Genomic DNA, 24308 nt, shown 5'->3' with positions numbered 1-24308 from the left:
GCGTGTATACGAACCCAGGACACTGAACCACGTGCCACCCTAGCCATCAACTTAGTCGTTTCCAGATGTTTTCAGTTTACTGTACATCGGAATCGGACTATCTAGTGGTAATACAGGGCTACAGCCACAGGGCTAAGCCATGGAGAGAAGAAGGTGGTAAAATTGTATTTGAAACATTTTACTGAACTTTTTTTCTGTACACATATAGAGAAAAATGCCCTCCAACCAAATCACGAAACACGACTTGGTCAGGATTAAAAGCTTTGACGCATATACCAACAGCCAATCACGTCGCGCCTGTCTAGAGGCTTCAGTTATCTTTCAGACGATATGGATAATATCGTAAGCTAGTTGGCAGCAGTGAGTAATGAAAATGACTTTCTGAATACAATACTTTTTCTATTACAAGGTCGAAGGAAAGAACCAAATGAAACGTAAATCTAAAAAGGCACAATCTTGAAAATCTTGCCACTGTGACAACCAATACATCCTCGCTATTAGGTGCTTATTCTAACCTTCCGATTTTTATATCAGTCTGTGGCAAGGGTGCCGAGATGTCGCCAACACTTCGCTTTTCGTCTGTCCCTGCTGGAATCCCGTAACGCGTTTTTTTTTTAATTTTTATTTTAATGTGTATTCTGTCCCCTTTCAGTATCCGTAGCTAGTGTTGCGTTGCGCTGAACATATTCCCATAAACGTTTGTATAGGTCATAATACAAGTTTAGTCTGCAGATATGGCTGGTAAACGAGCGCTAGTTATTCTTGCTAAAGGAGCGGAGGAGATGGAGACGGTTATCCCGGTGGATGTCATGCGGAGAGCTGGGGTCAGTACTTGGGGAGGGCGCTTAAGGCAACAGCGACTTGGCTGATTTTTATTTTTGAAACACTATCGCAGTGAGACATGTGATATATGTACTCGCAGGGCACGATCACCTATTACGCTTCCTTGATTAATATTATGTGCTCAAGTGTGTCTGCATGCGTACTTACTTAATATTTATTACTAGCTTAAATATTACTGCATGTGGCAATGGCGCCTGTAATATTTATGTGTCAAAATATGAATACATATATGCGCAGATATGTTTTAAGATGTCATTGAAATGTATTATTGTTATCGGGCATTTTAGGCACCTATGTCGTAAGGAAAGCACTGGAAAAAGGGAGCACAATTGTGGTTTGTTTTTTTTTAGTTTAAAGAATAATATAGAGCACGGATGCTGTGAATGTAAGACCTGTGTTAAATAAAGTTCCCGTGCATATTTTAAAAATCGAAAATGTTATTGTGTTTGTGGAATGTTGCAATCCAAATTAGTCGATATGTTTGCGTTGATTTTGTTGGAAGGGGATGTAATATTTATGTATCAACAAAATATTAATACATATATGTGCAGTTTTGTTTTAAGATATGTCATTGAAATGTATTATTGTTATGACAGGTGCCTAAAAAATGCCGGATAAGGAAAGCACTGGAAAAAGGGACCTCAATTGTGTTTTGTTTTAGTTTAGAGTATAATATAGAGCACGGATGCCGTGGATGCAAGACCTATGTTAAAGTTCCCCTGCATATTTAAAAAAAATAGTCTTGCCATCACTTCATTTTTGCACAGGGTGTGAAAACAAGACAGCGCCTAAAACGAATAAAAGTTAAGTTGACAGACGGGCATTGTATCTGTGATGTTCAGAATTCTGTACATCATGTAGAGGGGACCTTAAATTGTGTAATTGAATAGATTAATACTTTACTTTCAATCCGCGAGAGTGAGTGGGCCAGGCCAGATCCTCCAACCGCCACGACGGTCTCCAGCTATTTAAGTAGAATTACAGGGGCTTCTAAGACATAGAATCTCATTTTCATGTCCAGGGACTTTTTATACTGTGTCGTGCCTTAACTGTCCATTTGTCCAAACCATTAAACTGCCTCCTTTCGACTTGGCTGCACTCTAAAATGTCTTCCCTCCTTGTTCCTTAATTCTTCACTTAATACTCCTAAGCCTGTAGTAAAGGATTGGGATGTACATTGGCATGAAAACTTTGGGCTCCTCTGGTCAAAATCTCAGTTACTGCAGATAGTTAAGCGACTAGAAGATGAACTGATCTCCACAAGGCATAGACTTAACGGTGATTATAATAAGAGTAATGTATTATTTTTGTTTTGTACAATTGCAGAGTGAAAAAGGAAAATAGCACTATGCCAGAGTTTGGGTGCCCCAAGAGATTTGAGGACTTGGGCGACTTTAACCAAGCTCTCAGACCTTCAGAATCATTATTAAGAGAGGCCAGGTGATGCAGATTTTAAAGCTGTATAAATATCATGACTCCTCAAATCTTGCCCTATCTAGCAAAAGAAATAAGTGCAACAGCCTAGGCTAGCACTCTGATTAAAGTAAAATAATTGATTCACACATAGCAGGAGAAGGCTATAAGAAGATGGCAAAGTGTTTTCAGGTAGCAGTTTCCTTGGTTTGTAATGTAATTAAGAAATGGCAGTTAACAGGAATGGTGGAGGTCAAGTTAAGGTCTAGAAGACTAAGAAAAGTTCCCAAGAGAACTGCTCATAGGATGTTTAGAAAGGCAAGTTAAAATGTTCGTTTAACTGCAAAAGACATTTTGGAAGATTTGGCAAAATCTGGAGTGGTGGTGCACTGTCTTACTGTGCCACAACGCCTGAACAAATATGTCCTTCATAGGAGAGTCATCAGAAGAAAACATTTCCTGCATCCTCACCAAAAAATTCAAAAGTTTGCCCAATGCATTTTGGAAACAATTCCTGTGGACTGATGAGGTCAAAAGAGAACTTTTTAGCCTCAATTTGCAAAGGTATGTTTGGAGAAAAGAAGGCATAGAATTCCATAAAAAGAATACCTCTCCAACTATCAAGCATGGGGGTGGATCAATCATATATTGGGCTTGCATCGCACCTAGTAACATGGGGAACATTTCACTGGTAGAGGGAAGAATTAATTCAATTAAATGGAAGCAAACATCACATAATCTGTGGAAATTTAAGATGATGGTTAAAAGTGGATGACTACTACAATAGAATAATAATCTGTAACACACTTCAAAATCCAACTCCAAAAGGTGCAAACTGAAGGTTTTGGCATGGCCTTCAGTCCCCAGACCTGAACATTATTGAAAATCTGTGGACAAACTTCAAAAGAGCAGTGCATGCACAACAGCCCACTAATCCCACAGATAAAAAGAACTTTTTTGCAAGGCCAAATGGGTGAAAATCCCCCAATTAAGAATTTAAAAACTCTTAGCTGGCTACAAAAAGCATTTTCAAGCTGTGGTAATTGCCAAAGGGGGTGTTACTAAATACTGTACTGGCCATGCAGGGTGCCCAAACATTTCTTTGGAGCTTTTTCCTTTTTTGTTATTATGAAACAGTAAATTATGTAAGTAAAAAGAGTAATCTTATTTAAAGCTTTAAAGAAATGTGTCATCTTTAACTTTGTCTTTTCTAAATCAGGTCATCTTTTACTTACTTAACTATTCACAGTAACAGAAATTTTGACCAGGGTGCCAAAACCTTTGCATGTCACTGTGTATTGCCCAGGAAAAGTAAAGCATTTTGCCAAGTGACATGATAAAGTGGGCCTTTGTTACATATAGGCTGTAAAGCTTGTCAGGTCAAACTGTACACTTATTATCTCTTTAATAACTCAGTCATTCATAGAGGGAGACCTAGTTTCCGAAATGCTGGAGTGGTGGCTGTATGTATGGCTAAAGGATGTGGGCTGGTAACTTGAAGGATGCCGGTTCATATCCCGGCAGTGACAGTAGCAATGTTACTCCATTGGGCCCATGAGCAAGGCCCTTAACATGCATTTGCCCCAAAGGCACTGTACAAATAGCTGACCTTGAGCTCTGAAAAAAGAAAAAAAAACTCTCTGGAGAGTAAGTTAGGGTATGCGAAAACTGACAAATTTCTAATACAAGAAATTGTATATGGATTAAAAAAGTGAAAAAAATCGCTAAATCCTTATTCCAGTTAGAGACACTTGGTTATTGGTTTCTCTGAAACCAGCTTAACACACACAGATTTCTCTGTAAATAACCAGGATATTTGACCATTTAAACCCTCAACTGGGTTACAATTAAGGATTTTGTAGTCTGTGCACATCTGTTGCCCTCTTTTTTTTCCTTTTTCAGCAGCCACATGCATTCACAAAAAATACATTTCCGGAAGCAAATGCTTGACTGATTGTATTATGCCTTTCATTTAAAATAATCTTTTTCAGTATTTCAGAAATCATGTAATTTATATTGATGAGCTCAATTTACAATTCAGCAGCACAATCTCAAGAGCAGTAGGGTAACGTGTGTTAAGTTGTCCAATTACTTTTTAAAATAATTTGTAACCTAAAGCAATACCTATTTTATTGAAGCAAAATATTTGTGGTACTATAATAGCAGCACTGGGTTTAAGACAGGAATCACATATACCAATCTGATGAGAGAATTTTTCTGTCCAATGATTCCAGCAGTCCTTTATTTCAGATTACTTTTCCATACACACAAGAGCAGCTTGGCATTAGAGGAGCGGCACCAAGTGCCACATCAAGATACCGAGAAGAGAAACAAAATAGAGGAGACTTAGTAATGGTTTATAAATACAATTTTTATATTTCTGTACAAATGAATATCAAACAGTAATGTAGTATATGCAGCTAATCAGCAGCTCTATGCTCTAGGGTATGCTACACTAAACCAGTGAAGACTGGCTGGATTTAAAAACTAAGGATGAAGGAGCAACTCTTACATTAGCAATCAGATCATTCCAGAGTTTTGGGGCCCTGTAACTAAAACCTTGACCTGTCATAGTTATTTTATTAATTATTGGAATCATAAGCAGGCTGAGATCTTGAGATCTTAATGTGCAGTTAGATTTGCAAGTAATGATAAATTCAGATAAGTAAGCAGGGCCTTAGTCATTTAAGGCTATATATGTTAAAAGAAAGATTTTTAACAGTGAGCTTGTGCAAGGTAGTGGGAACTGGAGTGGTCATATTTTCTGGTTCTGTAATTATTCTTGCAGCAGCATTTTTAATTAACTGAAAGCTGCATAAAGATTAATTTGAATAGCCAGTGAATAATGCATTATAGTTGTCAATCCTACTAGAAATAAAAGCATGAATAAATTTCTTTGTATCTGGCATATTTAGAAAACGTCTTAATATTTTTAAGATAGAAAGAACATGTTTTGGACAGTTTTGTAATGTGTGTTTTAAATGACATACAGGTACTAGTGCAGGTGTTGGCAGTGTTGGTGCTGGATGGCTGCAGGTTTGTGTTCCAACCCAATTGCTTAATTAGAAACCAAACCTTGCTATCTCAGACCATATTTAAATTTATAGCTTGTTAGTCTGCAATGTTAGGTCTTGCATCATAGATTTTTTCTTTTCCAAGTATATCTTCCAAATGATCTGAAGCCTAAAACGGATTAGTTTCAGTCTGTCACATTTTTCTATTTAGTGTTTTATAAAACCAAATAGTGTGTGATGAATCCACACAGGTGTAAATGGAAACAAGTTAGATTGAGAACTGCTGGCATCTTTGTCATTTGCATCTTATCGCTAATAAGGGCCATTAAAACAGCGAATGCAGCTGTTTAAGACTGAAATAAGCAGTTAAGGGTGGGGAACCTTAACAAACGAGACTATTAAAATGAAGCATTATAATGTCACTTCAACAATAAGTGCTTCATCAGTAATAAATAACTTCTCATTAAGAAAGCTGGTTGGAACAAAAACCTGCAGCCACTGCAGCCCTCCAGGACCGTCATTATCCACCTCTATACTAGTGTCAAAGGTAACACCTAAATTTTGTGTCAATTCAGTAAAACTGTTTCCAACTGAGTTAAAAGTGACAATATTGTTGCAGTCAACATCACCCCCCAAATAGCATTTATGTTTTTTCTGTATTTAGAGACAAGTATTGCACACCCATCCATTCCTTTAACTCACTGACAGAACTAATTAAGGACATTATTTGAGAACTGTTAATTAGTCTAAAGGAAAGGTATAGTTGGGCATTATCTGCATACAAGTAAAAATTAATATTATGCTTTCTAATGACGGTTCATATTGGAAGCATGTAAAGTGAAAACAGTAAAGGTCCCAGCCTGAGCCCAGTGGGGCGCCATATTTCATTTCTGAGTATAATGATAAAATACTGTCAGAACATTTCTGTACATACTAAAATCTGTTTGATAAATAAGAACTAAAACAGGCAAACACAATGCCTATCAGCCCAATGTAATATTTCAGACCATGTCATAAAATAACATGGTCAGTTGGTCTCAAACTTTGGGTTTAAACCTAAAAACATAATTACTGTGGAATTTCCTTCATCAGAGTATATTAGAATGCTGCTTACACCACATTCACAATGGGTGAAATAAGTATTTGATCCCTTTCTGAATTTGTACGCTTGCTCACTTACAAAGAAATGAACAGTCTCTAATTTTTATGGTAGTTTAATTTTAATGTGAAGAGACAGAATATTATCCAAAAATCCAGAAAAAACAGATTACATAAAAGTTATAAATTGATTTGCATATCATTGAGAGAAATAAGTATTTGATCCGGGCGACATGGTGGCACAGTGGTAGTGCTGTTGCCTCACAGTAAGGCAGTGCTTCTCAAATAGTGGGGTGCGCCCCCCCCCCGGGCTCCGTCAAGGGGGGCGCGTTTGACCTCGGGGAACATGATTTTTTATTTTTCTTTTAAATTTTTTTTGAATTTAGAATGCACTTTAAATCTTTTCTATTACATTTAATAAAGCTATTCTTTGTTGTAAATTGGTCCATATTTCTTTCTTTTTTTATTCTCTTATACGTTAATAAGGATACAGTGTTGTGCAGAGGTGTACTTATAACAATTTTATAGACAAATTATACTATTTATAGTTGCGCGGGGGGGCGCGAGATGTTTTCTTCTTCCTAGGGGGGGGCATGACAGAAAATAATTGAGAAGCACTGCAGTAAGGAGATCCGGGTTCGCTGTCCTCCCTGCGTGGAGTTTGCATGTTCTCCCCGTGTCTGTGTGGGTTTCCTCCGGGTGCTCTGGTTTCCTCCCACAGTCCAAAGACATGCAGGCTAGGTGCATTGGCGATCCTAAATTGTCCCTGGTGTGTGCTTGGTGTGTGTGCCCTGCTGTGGGCTGGTACCCTGCCCGGGGTTTGTTTCCTGCCTTGTGCCCTGTGTTGGCTGGGATTAGCTCCAGCAGATCCCTGTGACCCTGTAGTTAGGATATAGCAGGTTGGATAATGGATGGATGGAAGTATTTGATCCCCTACAACCCAGCCAGAATTCTGGTTCCTAGGTGGCACACAGATTACAATCAATCAGTCAATCAATTACGGATACTCCTGATCTCAACTCGTTATGTGTATAAGGCACACCTGTCCACAGAATCCACCAACCTCTCCACCACCATGGGCAAGATCAAAGGATGTCAGGGACAAGATTATAGACCTGCACAAGACTGAAATGGGCTACAAGACCATCAGCAAGAAGCTTGGTTAGAAAGTGACAACTGTTGGTGCGATTATTCGGAAATGGAAGAAATATAAAATGAGCATTAATCGCCTTCGGTTTGGAGCTCCATGCAAGATCTTGCCTTATAGGGTGAGGATGATCCAGAGCAAGGTGAGGGATCAGCCCAAAACTACACAGGAGGAGCTTGTTAATGATCTGAAGGCAGTTGGGACCACAGTCAGCAAAAATACCATTGGTAACACAGTACTCTGTAATGGATTGAAATCTTGCAGCGCCCACAAGGTCCCCCTGCTCAAGAAGGCACGTGTATATGCCTTCACTGGCAAATGACAAAGGTTTCTATTAGGTTTTATTAAGAATCAAAAACTGAAATCTCTCATTTATATAAGTATTCAGACCCTTTGCTGTGACAGTCCAGATTGTGGTTTGGTGCATCCTGTTGGCTCTAATTGTGTTTGAGATGTTTCTGGAACTTGATTGGAGTTCTCCTGTGGTAAAATTAACTGATTAGACATAATTTAAAAAAGCACACACCTGTTTGTTTGGTCCAATAACTCACACTGCATGTCAAGACTAAAACCAAGCTATGCAGTCCAAAGAAGTTTCTGTAGACGTCTGTAAAATTGTGGTGAGGCATAAATTGAGACAAGGGTATAAACCATTTCTCAAACTTTGAGTGTTCCCAGCAGCACAGTGGCCTCAGTAATTGTGAAGTAGAGGAAGTTTTGAATCACTGGGTCTCTTCCTAGAGTTGTCTGTCTGGCTCAACTGTGTAACTGGGTGAAAAGGGCTTTGAGGTGACAAAAACCCAACTGTTACTCAAAAAGAGCTACAGATGATGGCAGCATCATGCTTTGGGAGACTGGTCAGAACTGAAGGAAGGAAGAATGCATCCAAATAAAGAGTCGCCATTGAAGTGTGCTTGCAACATCAGACTGGGTTGATGGTTCACCGTTTAGCACAACAATGACCTGAAGCATACAGCCAGGACAACACTGGATTTGCTACAGGGCAAGTCTCTGACCGTCCTTAAATGGCCCAGTCAAAATCCAGACATAAACCCAATAGAACATCTAGGGAGACACCTGAAGATAGCAGTTTACAGATGCTTCCCATTCAATCTAATGGAGCTTGAGAGGATTTGCCAGGAAGAATGGGAAATCTGCTCAAATCTAGGTGTGCAAAGTTTGTGAGACTTACCCAAGAAAACTCAAAGCTGTAATTGCTGTCAAAGGGATGACTTCAGAGTACTGAATTAATGGTCTGAATATTTATATGAGATATATCAGTTTTTGATTTTTAATGAGTTTGCAAACTTTCTGAAAACATGTACAGTGATATATCGCGCTACGACATTCGCGGCTTCACTCCATCGCGGATTTTAAATGTAAGCATATCTAAATATATATCACAGATTTTTCGCTGGTTTGTGGATTTCTGCAGACTATGGGTCTTTTAATTTATGGTACACGCTTCATCAGTTGGTTTGCCCAGTTGATTTCATACAAGGGACGCTATTGGTGGATAGCTGAGAAGCTACCCAATCAGAGCACGTATTATGTATTAAATAAAACTCCACAATGAAATACGATATGCTTCCCGCTCGGTGCTTCACATACGTGAAAGCCCGAACAGCACGTATTGATTTTTGATTGTTTGCTTTTTTCTCTATGTCTCTCTCTCTATGACATTCTCTGCTCCTGACGGAGGGGGTGTGAGCAGAGGGGCTGTTCGCACACTGGCCTAGAGGATACGGACGCTCCTCTAAAAAATGCTGAAAGACTACCTTCACATTGCTCCCTTCCTTGCATCTGCTTTGTCCAGCGGTACTTCACATACTTAAAAGCCCAAACAGCCCTATTGATTTTTGATTGTTTGCTTTTCTCTCTCTCTCTGACATTCTCTGCTCCTGACGCACTCCTTTGAAGAGAAAGATATGTTTGCATTCTTTTAATTGTGAGACAGAACTGTCATCTCTGTCTTGTTATGGAGCACAGTTTAAACTTTTGACTAAAGGTTATTTCATGTCTAGAGGGCTCTAATAATGTTAAAAAACGTATTTAGAAGGTCGTAAGCAGATTTTCTATGTTCTAACTGCGAAAATATTTGATTTATAAATAATGAATCCTACTTCGTGGAAATTAATTTATTGCGGTAGAGTCTGGAATGGATTAACTGTGATAAACGAGGGTTTACTGTATTCACTTTACTATTAAGGTTTATTGGTGTAGATTGATTTTTATTTTTTTCATTTGATATACTATGGTAGTCAAGAATGCAATTTTTTTAAATTTAAGCCGAATCTAAAACACAATGAAGTGTGCAGAGGTTTAAGGGGTCTGTATAGGCTCTGATTCCAATGTATATTTTGAAGTTCTGGGTATTGCATTTATGTAATAATTTGTACTTTTGTTTTACTGTTTTGCAGTTTCACCTTGTTTCATGTTTCTTCCAAAACAAGATGAATCAAAAGCATTGTGTGGTATCTGTATATTAAAAATAAATGATTTGCTAATGTCAACTTATTTTCAAAAAGGACTTTGTATTATGTGCAGGTAGATTTTGTTGTTTATTTTTTGAAAACAAACCTGTGAGGTTAACTATAAGCAAATTTGGATGGATGCAGAGGTTATATTTTGCTTTTTTCAGCTTGGAATTCCATATGATTGAATAAGCACAAAAAAGCTCTTGGTATTAACTGCTTCAGATTCCAGTTGAAAAATTATTAGACAGTTGTAAGTTAAAAAAAAAAAAATTAAAACCTGAGCTACAGTTTTTGTGTGAAAGGGGTTTATTAGCCAGGTTTTATTCCCACTACACCTGATGCTGCCTGAGTAGATATGTTACTTTGTTAGTCTGACTAGAAATTCAGGGATATGATATGAAGTCTGACATACCAGTGTTTAAAAGCTGCCAATAGAAAATTGGTGATCTTCAGCTTCCCCACAGAAAGTAAAAGCAAAGGTCTGAAAAGGACAATGCAGCAGACCATTTAAAATAAATTTCCCTAGCTGGTTCAATGGCTGTTTGTTGAAATATTTTTCCACTTAATTTATAAATTGTGTAACCAATTAGTGAATGAAGAAACTGACACCAAAAGTATCTGAATATAGGTTTGATCCAATTAAAAACATTAGTTACAAATGTCCAAAGACTATGTTGTAGCAACAACTTTAAAAATACAGTTAAAGTATTTATGAAATTAATATAAATTGTGTCAATGAATAAACATTGCATATTGAAATTAACTATTTTTGAGATTTGTCTGCCTGTGTCTACCTCTGTTTTAACTAAAGTTAAAGAGATTAAGCACAACCAGATATTTTCTAACCCAGCAGAGGACATTTAGGCCTCATACCAGGGAATTCTTATAGAAGAAATGTGCTGATGCGTTACCCATTTTGAGATAAAATTGAACTTTCTGGCTTGAGGTATGAAAAGCTGCAAATTATATATCTATCCCTGTAGTCCGGTATAGCTGGAGCCCAACGAAGATGATTAATGGGCAACACTGTTCTTGGAAAGACTTGTTCTATATTTATTTGGAGAAGTGAGCTCCTTTGCTTGCATGGATGTGCTTACCTATGTGGAAATAAGCTTAAAGCATACTTACTGTTCATAATTCTTGGCATCAGTAACAGGCACAGCAAAAGGTTTTTTTTATAAAATGTGCAAGATTGTTTGATCTTGTCTTTCCTATTTAATGTGTTTAAGTACTTAAAAATGAATTTTTAGATAGCAAATACATATAGAAATTTGTGGATCTGTGACTTTGTTCTTTCAAAATATTCTTTAAAACTACTATGGGTATAGTAGGCACCAGGATGGATAGACTGTCATCCTGACAAGAAAGGAGGCCATAAGGGAAGGATATGGATGAACAAGTGTCCCAGCCAAGGTAGTTGTGGATATAACTTTCCTGGCCAGGAGATATAATAGAAGGACAGGGAAGGACTGTCTTGGGGCCATATAGTTTCCCAGTATGCCAAATGGCAGCATCCCTCTGGTAGAGCTCCCATTTGTACAGTCGCGGTTGTAGGCTGATGGACAGCCTTGTCAGGATATGTGGGTGACACCAGAGGGAGCTGTTGGGAGAAGAGTCAAACAAATTTTAAGGAGCTTCCACCACACCCAGAAGTGCTTCCAGGGATGTGATGTTGTGGTACTGAAAGTATTCCTGTGTCTGGCATAAAAAAAATGCTCAACCTCATCCAGGTGATAGAGTTGCGTTTATGGAGAACAAGGCTTGCCTAGAGGAAAGGAGATTTAATGTATTAATTGTGCATGTAAGTACTTTTAGAAGAAAAGACTTGTAAAGGGTGTTTATGAATAATAAAATTTAAATTAAAACTCTTGGCTGCGTACGTGCACTGTAGCTTGAGTCTGGAGCTCAGTGCTGCCCCCCTACCTGTCACACCTCATATCTGAGATGGATCTCACGTATAAGCATAGCTTAATTTTGCAATTGTTAAAACACAACTAATTATGTCCTTAAATAAAACCTATTGTGATAAAGTAATGATTATTTTATTAATTCTTATATTCCAGTGCAGAGTCTTGGGGACCAGAACTTATGCTCAGGTGCATCAAATGGAAGATAGGAACCACACTTACACAAGTGTCAGTGCATCACAGGATACATTCACTTTCACACACACACTTGGTCATACCATGGCAGTTTAAAGTCATCATCAGTCAGCCTGTTATAGAAGGAATGCATCATGAACATCGGAGGATTTTGTAAACTTCACATAGCCCAGACCAAAGCATCATGGTGTGGCGGACGGCTGGTAGCTCATCCCAGCCAGGATGCTCCTGTGATGGAAGGATGGAGGAAGGCAGCTGTTCCAGGACACTGCTTCCCACAAAACGTTAGATAGTAGCTTCCCTGGGATCTGGTGGTGCCCCAGATTCCTGCAGGGCATCCTAGGACTTGGAGTTAAGTTGCACAGCCCTGTTGGGTGCTGTGGGTGCTGCCAGGGGGAGCTATAAAGGAACAGAACGACTCATGCTGTACTTATATCCCGGAAGTACTCCCAGGTCATGAGGATGGGAGTCCCAAAGTACTTTCGGGCTGCAGAAAAATCCAATTCTCCATCTGACCCGGAAGTGCATACAAGTGGAAGAACAGAAGTACTTCCGGGTCAAGGACTATATAAAGAACTGTTGGATATCCAGCAAGCAAGCCGGAGTTGACAGGTAGAGAACAGGGCTTGCTGGGAGGTTTGGTGGTGAGAATTATTATTGTGATTATTTATTTACTTGTGTATGGCGCTGTGGTGCTTCTAACAATATTAATAAGAATAACATTAAAACTCTTCCTAGTACTTTTACCTGGTGTCCTGAGCATTTGTCTGTTGGGTTAGAGGAGCAACAGCGACCCCTAGTGTTACAATGGGCATGGGGAGATTTTGTAAACTTCACATAGACTGTGCCCAGACCAAAATTTGCACAAAGAATGTTTGAGCTTATTTAGGATTTAGTTAATTTGTGCGTAATAATTATTTGACTTCTAAATGTTCGATGGATTGTCAGCTTGCTTTATTGCTGTGTATGTGTTAGTGTGCCTTTTATAACATGCTGGTGCCTGGTCCAGGGTTAATTCATGACAGGAAGTGCTGCAGGAATAGGCTCCAGGTCCCTTGTGTTGGAGTTAATGGATTAATGAAGAGGATGGCTGGGGAAGCAGGGATGCAGATATTTTGTGTATGCATGTGTTTTAGGTTTAATATAAAAACTGTAATATTTGGAATGAGCAAATGGGTATAGCCTTGCTCTTGATTATCTTTTTATTGATTATCTGTTATTTTTTGTTAACCTAGATTGTTGTGACACTGGCTGGTTTGGCAGGAAAGGAGCCTGTTCAATGTAGCCGTGATGTTGTTCTTTGCCCAGATGCTAGCCTTGAAGATGCCAGAAAACAGGTAAGCGTCAGATGTCCCAAGGTAGGGGAAAATGCTAAAACAAGGTCTTCAAGATGATGTTTGCATGAAGGGGTAATACCTGCACATTGTAAGATGTTCCTGTCTGTGTTTTTATGTTAAGTCTAAATAGACTTAAGATTTTCCTTTCACTCAGTTACAAATCTGTTCATCATTTTAGGGGCCTTATGATGTAGTGGTCTTGCCAGGAGGGAATTTGGGAGCACAGAACCTGTGTGAGGTAATACGTATATAAAGCTAAATGATATTAAAAGGTTGGTGCCATATTTGTGGTGGGTAATATTTGTGGTTGGTTTAACTGATACATTAGTAGAATAGGCTTATTTTTATTTTTTACATTAGAAAAATAACTGCTGAAAGGCAAAATGTGTGCTTTGTGAGTATTGTATTTTTCCTTTCCTTTGTCTCTATGTCTTGATTTCTCAGCTGTTTGTAATTAAATTCTTGCTAGGAGTGCCACAGGTGAGAATTACAGAGATGTTCTGTTTATATTATTAAAACCTTGCAATTTATTGTTTTCAGTCCCCAGTGGTGAAAGAGGTGCTGAAGGACCAGGAAGGTCGAAAAGGTCTCATTGCAGCAATCTGTGCAGGTAATTTTCTTTCGTCTTCCTTAATTATGTCACATAAAAGAATACCTTTGTATGTAGTTTTACTGTCATCACAGGAACGTGTCCTTCATGGCCATGGAGACCTTAGCATCTGAGTGTTAAACATAAAGTCCCGACCTGGCAAAAGGGTTGAAGGTCAGCCTTTGGAAGCTGCAGCAATGTGGGCTTTCTTGCAAAGATCTTTATAGACTTGCTTTTTCATTCCATCTGGGAAAAGCCTTATGTGCTCCAGTTTTGTCCTTCCTCATAATTTTGTCTGTATTAGTTGGTCCAATTCTTTCTTCACTCTCTCCTTTTTATGTATTTTAGGTCCCACTGCTCTGCTAGCCCATGGTATTGGTTATGGGAGTAAAGTGACTACTCATCCTCTTGCAAAGGACAAGATGATGAATGGAGGTAAGTTACAGTTTAACCTTTGCATACATGAGACTTTAAACAAACACAATTGCATACCTAGGGTCTTTAGAGACCTGGCACGTATTTGTATTTAAATAAAGCCACAATTAACCATAACTGATCAAACTTTTATTGCAACTTCTTCCCTGAACACTACTTTTTTAACTGATTTTTAATACTTAATTATTTTTTTATTTTTAATATTTATATATAATTGCTCAATCATAGTCTGTTACTCAGCACCATAATCCCAAAACACAGTTACATTTTTGTGATCATTGCAATGTGGCTCCTGGCACACACTGCAGCGATAAATTGTTTTGCAGTCCTATAATACTAAACATGTGTCGCCTTCTGTGTGTTTTTTTTAAACACTTTTGTTTTTTGTTAAAATGTATTATTTACCCTGTAACTCCAAGCACTTCACTCCAAGATAAACACTGAGCACTGAGAACCTTCTTTGCGAATTGAACTGCAGCAGTGGGCGGGGGGATAGGATACAAGGCTGCTTGCTGTTTGTGCTGATTGACACATTTACAACACAAAAGACGCAGATGGAGAGGTGCGAAAGGATTTAAGGTGTGCCGTTTTTTGTAGGCTTTGTTAATTCTAGTGTTTAAAAGCCAATGTTATAATACTGAAACAGAAACTCAGTCTAATGGCTTAATGTTAAATCCTTATGTAGATATTTGTGGAATTATGGGAGTTTGCCAGTCATACCTATAAGTGCTTTGTAGATTTTGAAAATGCTTCCCATATCCTTTCTCTCAAGTAGCTAGTGTCAAAGTTAAGTGGCTTCCATTCCTTTTTTTAAATAGTTTTCATTCTATACATTCATCCAAAATACTAAATTAGAATCCTCTTTTCCCTGCCTTTTTCTCTGTGCTTTCCTGTTTACACTTTGTGATAAGCTTTTTTTCTCATAGCATATATCTTTTTTTTTTCTTTCTTTTTTCTTTTACTCAGACTATAAAATAACAAGATTATTACTGAATTGTTTTTGTATGAGAGATGTTAAGCATTTGACTAATGAATGTTTTATGAATTTTCATTAGTCTTTTGATGAGTTGGGAAGGTTTATATCGATGCTCATTAAGGTGTCATTTCAAATTGCATACTCATTATATTAAAAAAAAATAAGTAAAAACACAACCTTTCAGCAGCACAATCTCATTCGATCAAATATGTGACAACTTAGGAACTAAAAGGATGACTTACATATACATCTTTGATGTCCAACGACACCAGAAAATGTACCTGGTTAAGGGAAACAGGCTACTTATGCGTTTATTGATCTAGAAAAGACAGCCGACAATGTACCACATAAACTCTTGAGCTGGGGATTAAGAAAGTTAAGTGTATATGAATGATTAGTATCTGCAGTTATGTCGATATTTAAGGAAGCACCACCTGTGGTTAGGACAGTAGATGGGGATAATGAAAGTTTTTAAGTGAAGGAGTTGCTGTACAAGGGATCCATTCTGAGTTTGCTGCAATTATGATGGTGATAAAAGTGGTGACCAGAGATGCGAATGAAGGGCGAGTCACAGGAGCTTTTGTATGCCAGTGAAAATATGAAGTTGAATTGATGGAGAAGATACTGAAATGGAAAGCTGGTTTGGTAATAAAAAGACCCCAGGTTAAAGCATGAAAGTCCCAATGTTACATTTGTATGCGAAAGGGGATGGCCATGCAGTTTGAGTGGTACAGGTATTGGGAGAAACTTAAACCAGTGGACAGTTTGTGGGAAGTAGGTACATAACAGATATGATGGTAGTCTGCAGGTGGCGAATGTGAGCTTTGTAGAGAGACATGTAGAATACTGTTATAGTAAGTGTACATTTAGATATCAGCAATGAATATTAAAAAAAAAAAAAGGTAATAAGTTCTGCTGCTTAGGAGACATTTTGAATGAAAAGGAGTCTGTATGGCATTGAAGGGTAAATTTTAGGAAAGCTGTTAAAGAGGAAAAAAAGTTGGAAGGAACGGAGAAAAATTATCACTTGGATTTGTGTAGTTGGAATAGAGTGAGAGGAAGATGAATGGCAAGTTAAGACAAAGACTTGCTGTGGAGGCTATTGGTGTTTTGCTGAGGAGAAAAAGACTAAGGAAAGTGTTTTGGGGGTTAACCAATTGATTTGGGTTAACCTAGTAAATAGCCACTAAACCAGTGATCATGGTGATGAAGTACTTTTTAGCTGTTAATCCCTTTTTGCAGATTGCATCCCTTCTTTTTCTTATTCACATTAACACATTAGACATGCATTAAACAACTGAAAATGTTATTTTCTCCAGGGGTGTCTCCAGTTACTCATTATTAGTAGGATTTACCATCAGTGCTCCAGTATTGGCTGAACACTGTAGTCCAACTCCATGGAATGTACAATAAATTACCATGGAGAATGGCATCACCTAGGATATGCCTATCTTAGAGGAAACATATTCTCGGGTACATACTCTGCAAACAAAAGCCATGCCACCTTGTACTTTTGACCAGATTAATGCACAACAACCACTTTTTCATGATATATTACACATTTAGATGCTGTGTCTGAAAGACTGCTGCAGGTCTGCTCTGATATGCTCCCTCTGAACATCATCTCCCTTTGAGATATGCACAGATTAAGGCCTCCTCCCATCAGCCCTTGTACAGTTCTGCTGACTGCTGGAAATATAAGTCTTCTCAGCAAAACTACCATGGATTCAATCCCAATATTGGGCTTGTTCACTGGCCAACAACAAACTCTAGCACAGTACACTAAGAATCTGATAAGACTAATGACTTTTCCATTTTTTACAGCCCACAGTAAACAACAAATAAAAATGAGGAACTTGGCCCAGCTAGCTTCATGTTGTTGAGAATTGGAGGAGGGGTGGAGGGAGATTTATTTATTTATTTATTTTTTTTGCAGCTGTTGTGGGCTTTAGTCATAACAACTAGCTGTTGCAGTGAGAGGTAGAGAAGAAAATGTATAGCAGAAGAGAATAAAATATATTTTTTTAACTTAAACTTTTGCCACCAAACACATGGTGCCAGGCATTTTGTATTAGTGGGAGAAAAAATTCTATTTCTACACAATGATTTATCCAATGGTAAACTATAGTACTGTAGATTTAGAAAGTATTTAGAGTCCTTCACTATTGTCACATTTTGGTATGTTATATTCTTTTTTTACAACACAAGTAACACTCAATACTCCATAATGACAAAGCAAAAACAGGATTTTTACTTTTTGCAAATTTATAAAAATGAAAAGCTAAAATATCATATTGATACAAGTATTCAGACCCATTACTTGATATGTAACTGAAGTACCCTTGGCAGTGATTACATCTTGGTGTTTTCTTGTGTATGATTCAGCAAGCTTCCCACACATGAATTTGGGGAGTTTCTGCCATTTTTCTCTGCAGATCCTGTCAAACTCTGTCATGTTGCTTGGAGACAGTCAGAGGGCAGCTATTTTCAGGTCTCTCCATTGGATTCAAGTCTGGGCTTTTGTAGTGAAAACAAACCAGAGTTATCCCTGAGCCACTCCTTTGAGGTCTTTGCTTTGTTCTTGGGGTCATTGTTCTGTTAGAATGTGAACCTTTGCCCCAGTCTGTGGTCCTGAGGAGTCGGGAGCAAGTTTTCATTAAGAATATCTCTGTGTACTTTATTCCATTCAGCTTTCCATCAACCATTTAGTCTTTTAGTCCCTACTACTGAAAAAACAACACCACTGCAGGATGACGCCACCACCAAGCTTCACCATTAGAATGATATTGTACAAGTGATGAGCAGTGTCTGGTTTACTCCAGACAAGATTTTATCTTGTTTTTTATCAAACCATAGAATTTCTTCCAGTCCAATAGTCCTTGAGGTGCCTTTTTGCATACTCCAAGCAGGCTTCCATGCCTTTAGTACTGAGGAGAGGCTTCTGTGTGACCACTCTGTCATAAATCCCAGATTGGTGGAATGTTGTAGTGAAGCTTGTCCTTCTGGAAGTTTCTCTCATCTTCACACAGGTTCTGTGAAGCTCAGCCAGAATTCCATTGGATTCTTGGTCACCTCTCTTACCATAGCCCATCTCCCAGAATTGCTCAGTGTGGCTGGGTTGCCAGTCTTAGTTGCGTCAATCTTCCTTTATTTAAGAATTATCAAGACAGTTGTGGGCTAGGGAACATTCAGTGTTGCAGGAATATTTTTGTAGTCTTTTCCAGATCTGTACTTCCACACAATATTGGCTCAGCATGCAATTCCTTTATCCAAATGGTTTAGTTTTTACTCTGATATTCATTTTCAACTGGGGGACCCTCTAGGATGGTGTGTGTCTTTCCTAGTCATGTCCATTTAATTGAGTTGACCACAGGTGAACTCCAAACAGTTGTAGAAATATCTCAGTTGTGATCAATAGAATGAGATGCCTCTGTGCTAAACTTCAGTTGCCATAGCAAAGGGTCTACATGTGTTATTTCAGTTTTTTATTTTTAATAAATTTGAAAAAAATTCAAAAGTACTGTTTTTGCTTTGTCAATTTAGGGTATTGCTGTGGGGAGGTGTTGCTTGTGGGGAAGACATTAGTTACCGGTAATTGATTTTAGCACAAAGCAGCAACCTACAGTAGCAAAATGTGACAAGGGGTCTGAACACTTTCTGAATCCACTATATCAAAATGATATAGGTAATTTATCTCATGATAATGTATTGTGTGAAAGGTTTTCTGTAAAATGAAGGTTGATTTTTCATACTGGCATGGCATGTATGTTACTTTTCAACTTTCACCAAATACTCCCTGCTGCGGCAGCTTCACCATATTAGTTTTCAATTAGTTGGTGATCAGTGATGCATACAGACCAGATGGTTGAACCATTACACCAGCCTTAACAAAAAAAAGAGAAGCTGTCGTTAAGCATTCTCTGCTAGCTATGCAGTGAGACCAACACCTCCACTTCCCTTTCCCAGTCCACGATGCCCATCATATTCACTGTTACTGTATAGTTTATAATGGATGTTTGACCTGCAGTAAACCAGGAAGATTACTTTCTTTCACCTGCAGGAAAATAAAGCAATATTATGCATAACAAAACTGCTCAGAATAAATAAATCAATTAATGTTCTTTGTGCAATATTAGAAATGGAGCATCATTAATTCAAAACATAATCTTATATACATTGTAAATGCAGCCCTAAGGCTGGAGGGTGTCTTCATGTTATAATGCTGTTTAAGACTAAAAACTTAAGTGATGCTGCTCCCCTTGGCATGTAGGAATCGAAATAGGGATGAAATTAAAGAAAATACACATTTAAATCTTCCCAGGATTTCATTGAGCTTACTTAGTGAAAGTAGAAACACAAAGTAGAAGAAAATTCGTCTGTAGTTGATATAACATATTGCAACACAACACTTCCAGGACTGGTGAAAACATATCCCATGCAATAAAACAGGTGCCAAATTAAAATTGGTCCCTTGCTGACCTCATTAGGACAAATGGTGCTCCCTCTGCCTCTAGCTTCAGAACAGCGACCATCTACCACTGCATCCATCTTTGGTGATCAGTGAATCAGCTCACAACTATGTATGGTACGGTCATGATGAAAATTAGTACTTGAAAATCTAAGGTCATGGACATATCCTGAAAAAGAAGAAATGTCTCCTGGCTTAAAATGTACAGGTTACCAGGGAGTCATCTGCCCTAAGTGGAGGAGTTTAAACTCCTTGATGTCTTGGTCACAAGCGAGGCTAGAGTTGATTTTGAAATGGGGTGGTGAGTTGGAGTAGTGGTGGAATTTTTGTAAACTTTGCACCAGATGGTGGTAGTAAGGTTTGCATAAATCCTTGAATAAAAATGTCATTTTGCTAGATAATTATCTTCATCTATGGTCAAGCTCTGGGTAATGACCAAAAGAATGAGATGAGAAATAAAAAAGATTATTTTATCCAGCTTTCAGTGTGCCATGTCGGAAATTTCAACCTAGAAAATCCACAAAGTGTTTTGTCAACTAGATTGGAAGTAGAACCTCTTAAATCCCAACTTTTTTTGTTTACTTTTCTAAATATTCTATACAAATAGATGCTTAATAATATACAAAAACACATTAGTCCAAATGGAATCAGACCGGGTAGTTCACTGTTTGCTACCATGGGTTTAATGTCTCATTATTACTTGCAGGCCAGTTAAGAATAGAGGACATAACTCCTAACAATTAATTAAGCTAACACAAAGTAGAAAATTGCCAAGTCGTAATTTTGGAGGCTGAACACAGAAGGTTAAGATAAACATATAATTTTTAGATGTCTCATTGACAGTAAGAGTAGAGTTCTATTTAAAAAGTTGCTTGCAATGAAAACCTTCAGCTGCTGGGTATACAGAAAGAAATTATAACACACTTTAATAAAATATTTTCATATGTTGTAATTTAATATGTAAAATTGTCTGGATCGAGTATTGATTCAGATGCTCTGAACCTCTCTCTGATAAAAAAAAAATAAAAATTACCAGGCACCTTAGGAGCAGATCTCCAGACGTGGATATCACTACAGAAGGCTGGCTGGACATTTTCCATTTGGAAATGTAGATACATTGCATCCGGAAGGTGTTCACAGCGCATCACTTTTTCCACATTATGTTATGTTACAGTCTTATTCCATAATGGATTAAATTAATTTTTTTCCTCAGAATTCTACACACAACACTCCATAATGACAATGCGAAAAAAGTTTACTTGAGGTTTTTGCAAATTTATTAAAAATAAAAAAACTGAGAAATCACATGTACATACATATTCACAGTCTTTGCTCAATAATTTGTCGATCCACCTTTGGCAGCAATTACAGCCTCAAGTCTTTTTGAATATGATGCCACAAGCTTGGCACACCTATCCTTGGCCAGTTTCGTCCATTCCTCTTTGCAGCACCTCTCAAGCTCCATCAGGTTGGATGGGAAGTGTCGGTGCACAGCCATTTTAAGATCTCTCCAGAGATGTTCAATCGGATTCAAGTCTGGGCTCTGGCTGAGCCACTCAAGGACATTCACAGAGTTGTCCTGAAGCCACTCCTTTGATATCTTGGCTGTGTGCCTAGGGTCGTTGTCATGCTGAAAGATGAACCGTCGCCCCAGTCTGAGGTCAAGAGCACTCTGGAGCAGGTTTTCATCCAGGATGTCTCTGTACATTGTTGCAGTCATCTTTCCCTTTATCCTGACTAGTCTCCCAGTTCCTGCCGCTGAAAAACATCCCCACAGCATGATGCTGCCACCACCATGCTTCACTGTAGGGATGGTATTGGCCTGGTGATGAGCGGTGCCTGGTTTCCTCCAAACGTGACGCCTGGCATTCACACCAAAGAGTTCAATCAGACCAGAGAATTTTGTTTCTCATGGTCTGAGAGTCCTTCAGATGCCTTTTGGCAAACTCCAGGCGGGCTGCCATGTGCCTTTTACTAAGGAGTGGCTTCCGTCTGGCCACTCTTACCATACAAGCCTGATTGGTGGATTGCTGCAGAGATGGTTGTCCTTCTAGAAGGTTCTCTCTCCACTGAGGAGCTCTGACAGAGTGACCATTGGGTTCTTGGTCACCTCCCTGACTAAGGCCCTTCTCCCCCAATCACTCAGTTTAGATGGCCAGCCAGCTCTAGGAAGAGTCCTGGTGGTTTCGAACTTCTTCCACTTACGGATGATGGAGGCCACTGTACTCATTGGGACCTTCAAAGCAGCAGAAATTTTTCTGTAACCTTCCCCAGATTTGTGCCTCGAGACAATCCTGTCTTGGAGGTCTACAGACAGTTCATTTGACTTCATGCTTGGTTTGTGCTCTGACATGAACTGTCAACTGTGGGACCTTATATAGACAGGTGTGTGCCTTTCCAAATCATGTCCAATCAACTGAATTTACCACAGGTGGACTCCAATTAAGCTGCAGAAACATCTCAAGGATGATCAAGGGAAACAGGATGCACCTGAGCTCAATTTTGAGCATCATGGCAAAGGCTGTGAATACTTATGTAAATGTGCTTTCTCAATTTTTTTATTTTTAATAAATTTGCAAAAATCTCAAATGTTTTTCATGTTGTCATTATGGGGTGTTGTGTGTAGAATTCTGAGGAAAAAAATGAATTTAATCCATTTTGGAATAAGGCTGTAACATAACAAAATATGGAAAAAGCGATGCGCTGTGAATACTTTCCAGATGCACTGTATATTCTGAGTGTCAAAAGTTAACATATAGATCAGGTGGTACAGTTTATGTGACTCCAGTATAAGAAATTTGCAAAGCTAAGCACACATATGAGTATACAGTGGAAGCTCGGGTCACGAACGTAATTCGTTCCAAAACTCTGGTCGCAACCTGATTTGGTCGTGACCCGAAGTAATTTCCCCCATAGGGGGAATGTAAATTCAATTAATACATTCCGGACTGTACGAGCTATATGTAAATATATGTTTTTTAAAGATTTTTAAGCACAAAAATAGTTAATTATACTATAGAATGCACAGTGTAATAGTAAACTAAATGTAAAAACATTGAATAACACTGAGAAAACCTTGAACAGAGAAAACTAACATTGCAAGAGTTCACGCTATAGGCTTACGATCGACTCGCTGTAAACACTTTTTTTTAATGAGTTTAAAGCACAGGGAAAAAAATTAACATTTGAAAAATCCGTAATTCATACAAAAACTAACCATAAACAACCAAGAAAAGTAACATTGCAGGAGTTCACGCTATAGCCTTACGAACTGATCGCTGTAAACACTATTTTTTAATGAGTTTTAAGCACAGAGAAAAAAATTAACATTTGAAAAATCCATAATTTATACAAAAAACTAACCATAAACAACCAAGAAAACTAACCTTGCATGAGTCGAGTTCTGGCATGAAGGAAATGAGGAGGAACTGGGTGGGAACATTGCCTTCTTAGGCTGCATGCCACAGCACATACAGTAACTGCTTGAATTGTCTATCATGGGGGTTTATCTTAGACTAATTGTATTTTGCAGAGGACACATGTTCCCAGACAGGAACAACACTTGCACATTAGCCGTCATAGTACAGTGAGCAGCAGGCGCTCTCTTATCATCATTTATAACATTTGCCTGATAAACTAGAAATTTTCCAGAAGGTTCTTGGGTATATGAAAGATTTTATGTGTGGTCTTCAGTTGTAATCTTTTCTTTTAGTTTAATCTCTGAATGCTCTCATTTTTTATTGAAGAATAAAATGCAGTGACCTATTGATAATGTTTCGTACATACTAGACTAATAACCTTATAAGTAGCCCCATTGCCAATAAATAAATTGTTCTTGTTTTCCCATAGGAATTATTTCTTGTTCATATTACTTGTTCTGTGTACTGGACTTAATGTAAATTGGAGCACTTCATCTGAGTGCTGCATTTTTGTCAGTCTGTTAGCTTACAGTATTACATTAGCCTCACTATGATTGGTTAATGGGTCAAAGTAGATTGAGTAAATTAAAATCATAATAATGTAACTAGTGTGCAATATTTCTCAGTTTTTGCTAACTCTTGGTCTTTTTTTCTGCTCCAGATCACTATACATACTCAGAGTCTCGTGTTGAGAAAGACAATAACATCATTACCAGCCGTGGCCCAGGGACAAGCTTTGAATTTGCTCTCGCCATTGTGGAAGCATTGATGGGTAAAGAAGTGGTTAATCAGGTCAAGGCTCCATTGGTGTTGAAGGATTAGATTCTGCCCAAATCTTCATTTCATGTAAACCATTAATACTTACTTGGGTGTGCTTGTATGAAAATAGTTGGAATTCTGACAGTATGCATGTACTTCTACTGCTTCCTATGGATTTGCTGGCACTTCTTTGAATAAACTGATTTAAAGGCAATGTGACATGGTAGTTCC

General features: G+C 38.2%; 1 protein-coding gene across 1 annotated transcript; it reads left to right on the top strand.

Moving 5' to 3' along the window:
• Nucleotides 1-640: 640 nt before the first annotated feature.
• Nucleotides 641-24296, top strand: park7 (parkinson protein 7). Its single transcript, XM_039756180.1, has 6 exons — nucleotides 641-824; nucleotides 13330-13431; nucleotides 13610-13669; nucleotides 13972-14041; nucleotides 14369-14455; nucleotides 23980-24296. The coding sequence occupies exons 1-6, from the start codon at nucleotides 735-737 to the stop codon at nucleotides 24138-24140; spliced, it is 570 nt and encodes a 189-aa protein (XP_039612114.1). The 5' UTR covers nucleotides 641-734; the 3' UTR covers nucleotides 24141-24296.
• The last annotated feature ends 12 nt before the right edge of the window (nucleotides 24297-24308 follow it).

Source organism: Polypterus senegalus, chromosome 6 (assembly GCF_016835505.1).
Source record: "Polypterus senegalus isolate Bchr_013 chromosome 6, ASM1683550v1, whole genome shotgun sequence".
Taxonomy (NCBI): Eukaryota; Metazoa; Chordata; class Cladistia; order Polypteriformes; family Polypteridae; genus Polypterus; species Polypterus senegalus.
The sequence above is the reverse complement of the archived record's forward strand: the minus strand, read 5'-3'. Positions and strand labels throughout refer to the sequence as shown.

Bases quoted from the DNA above. Each gene is read 5' to 3' on its own strand.
- park7 (XM_039756180.1), top strand. From the start codon at position 735: ATGGCTGGTAAACGAGCGCTAGTTATTCTTGCTAAAGGAGCGGAGGAG. The intron at 825-13,329 runs GTCAGTACTTGG...TTGTTAACCTAG, and splicing joins ATGTCATGCGGAGAGCTGGG to ATTGTTGTGACACTGGCTGG. The intron at 13,670-13,971 runs GTAATACGTATA...TATTGTTTTCAG, and splicing joins GAGCACAGAACCTGTGTGAG to TCCCCAGTGGTGAAAGAGGT.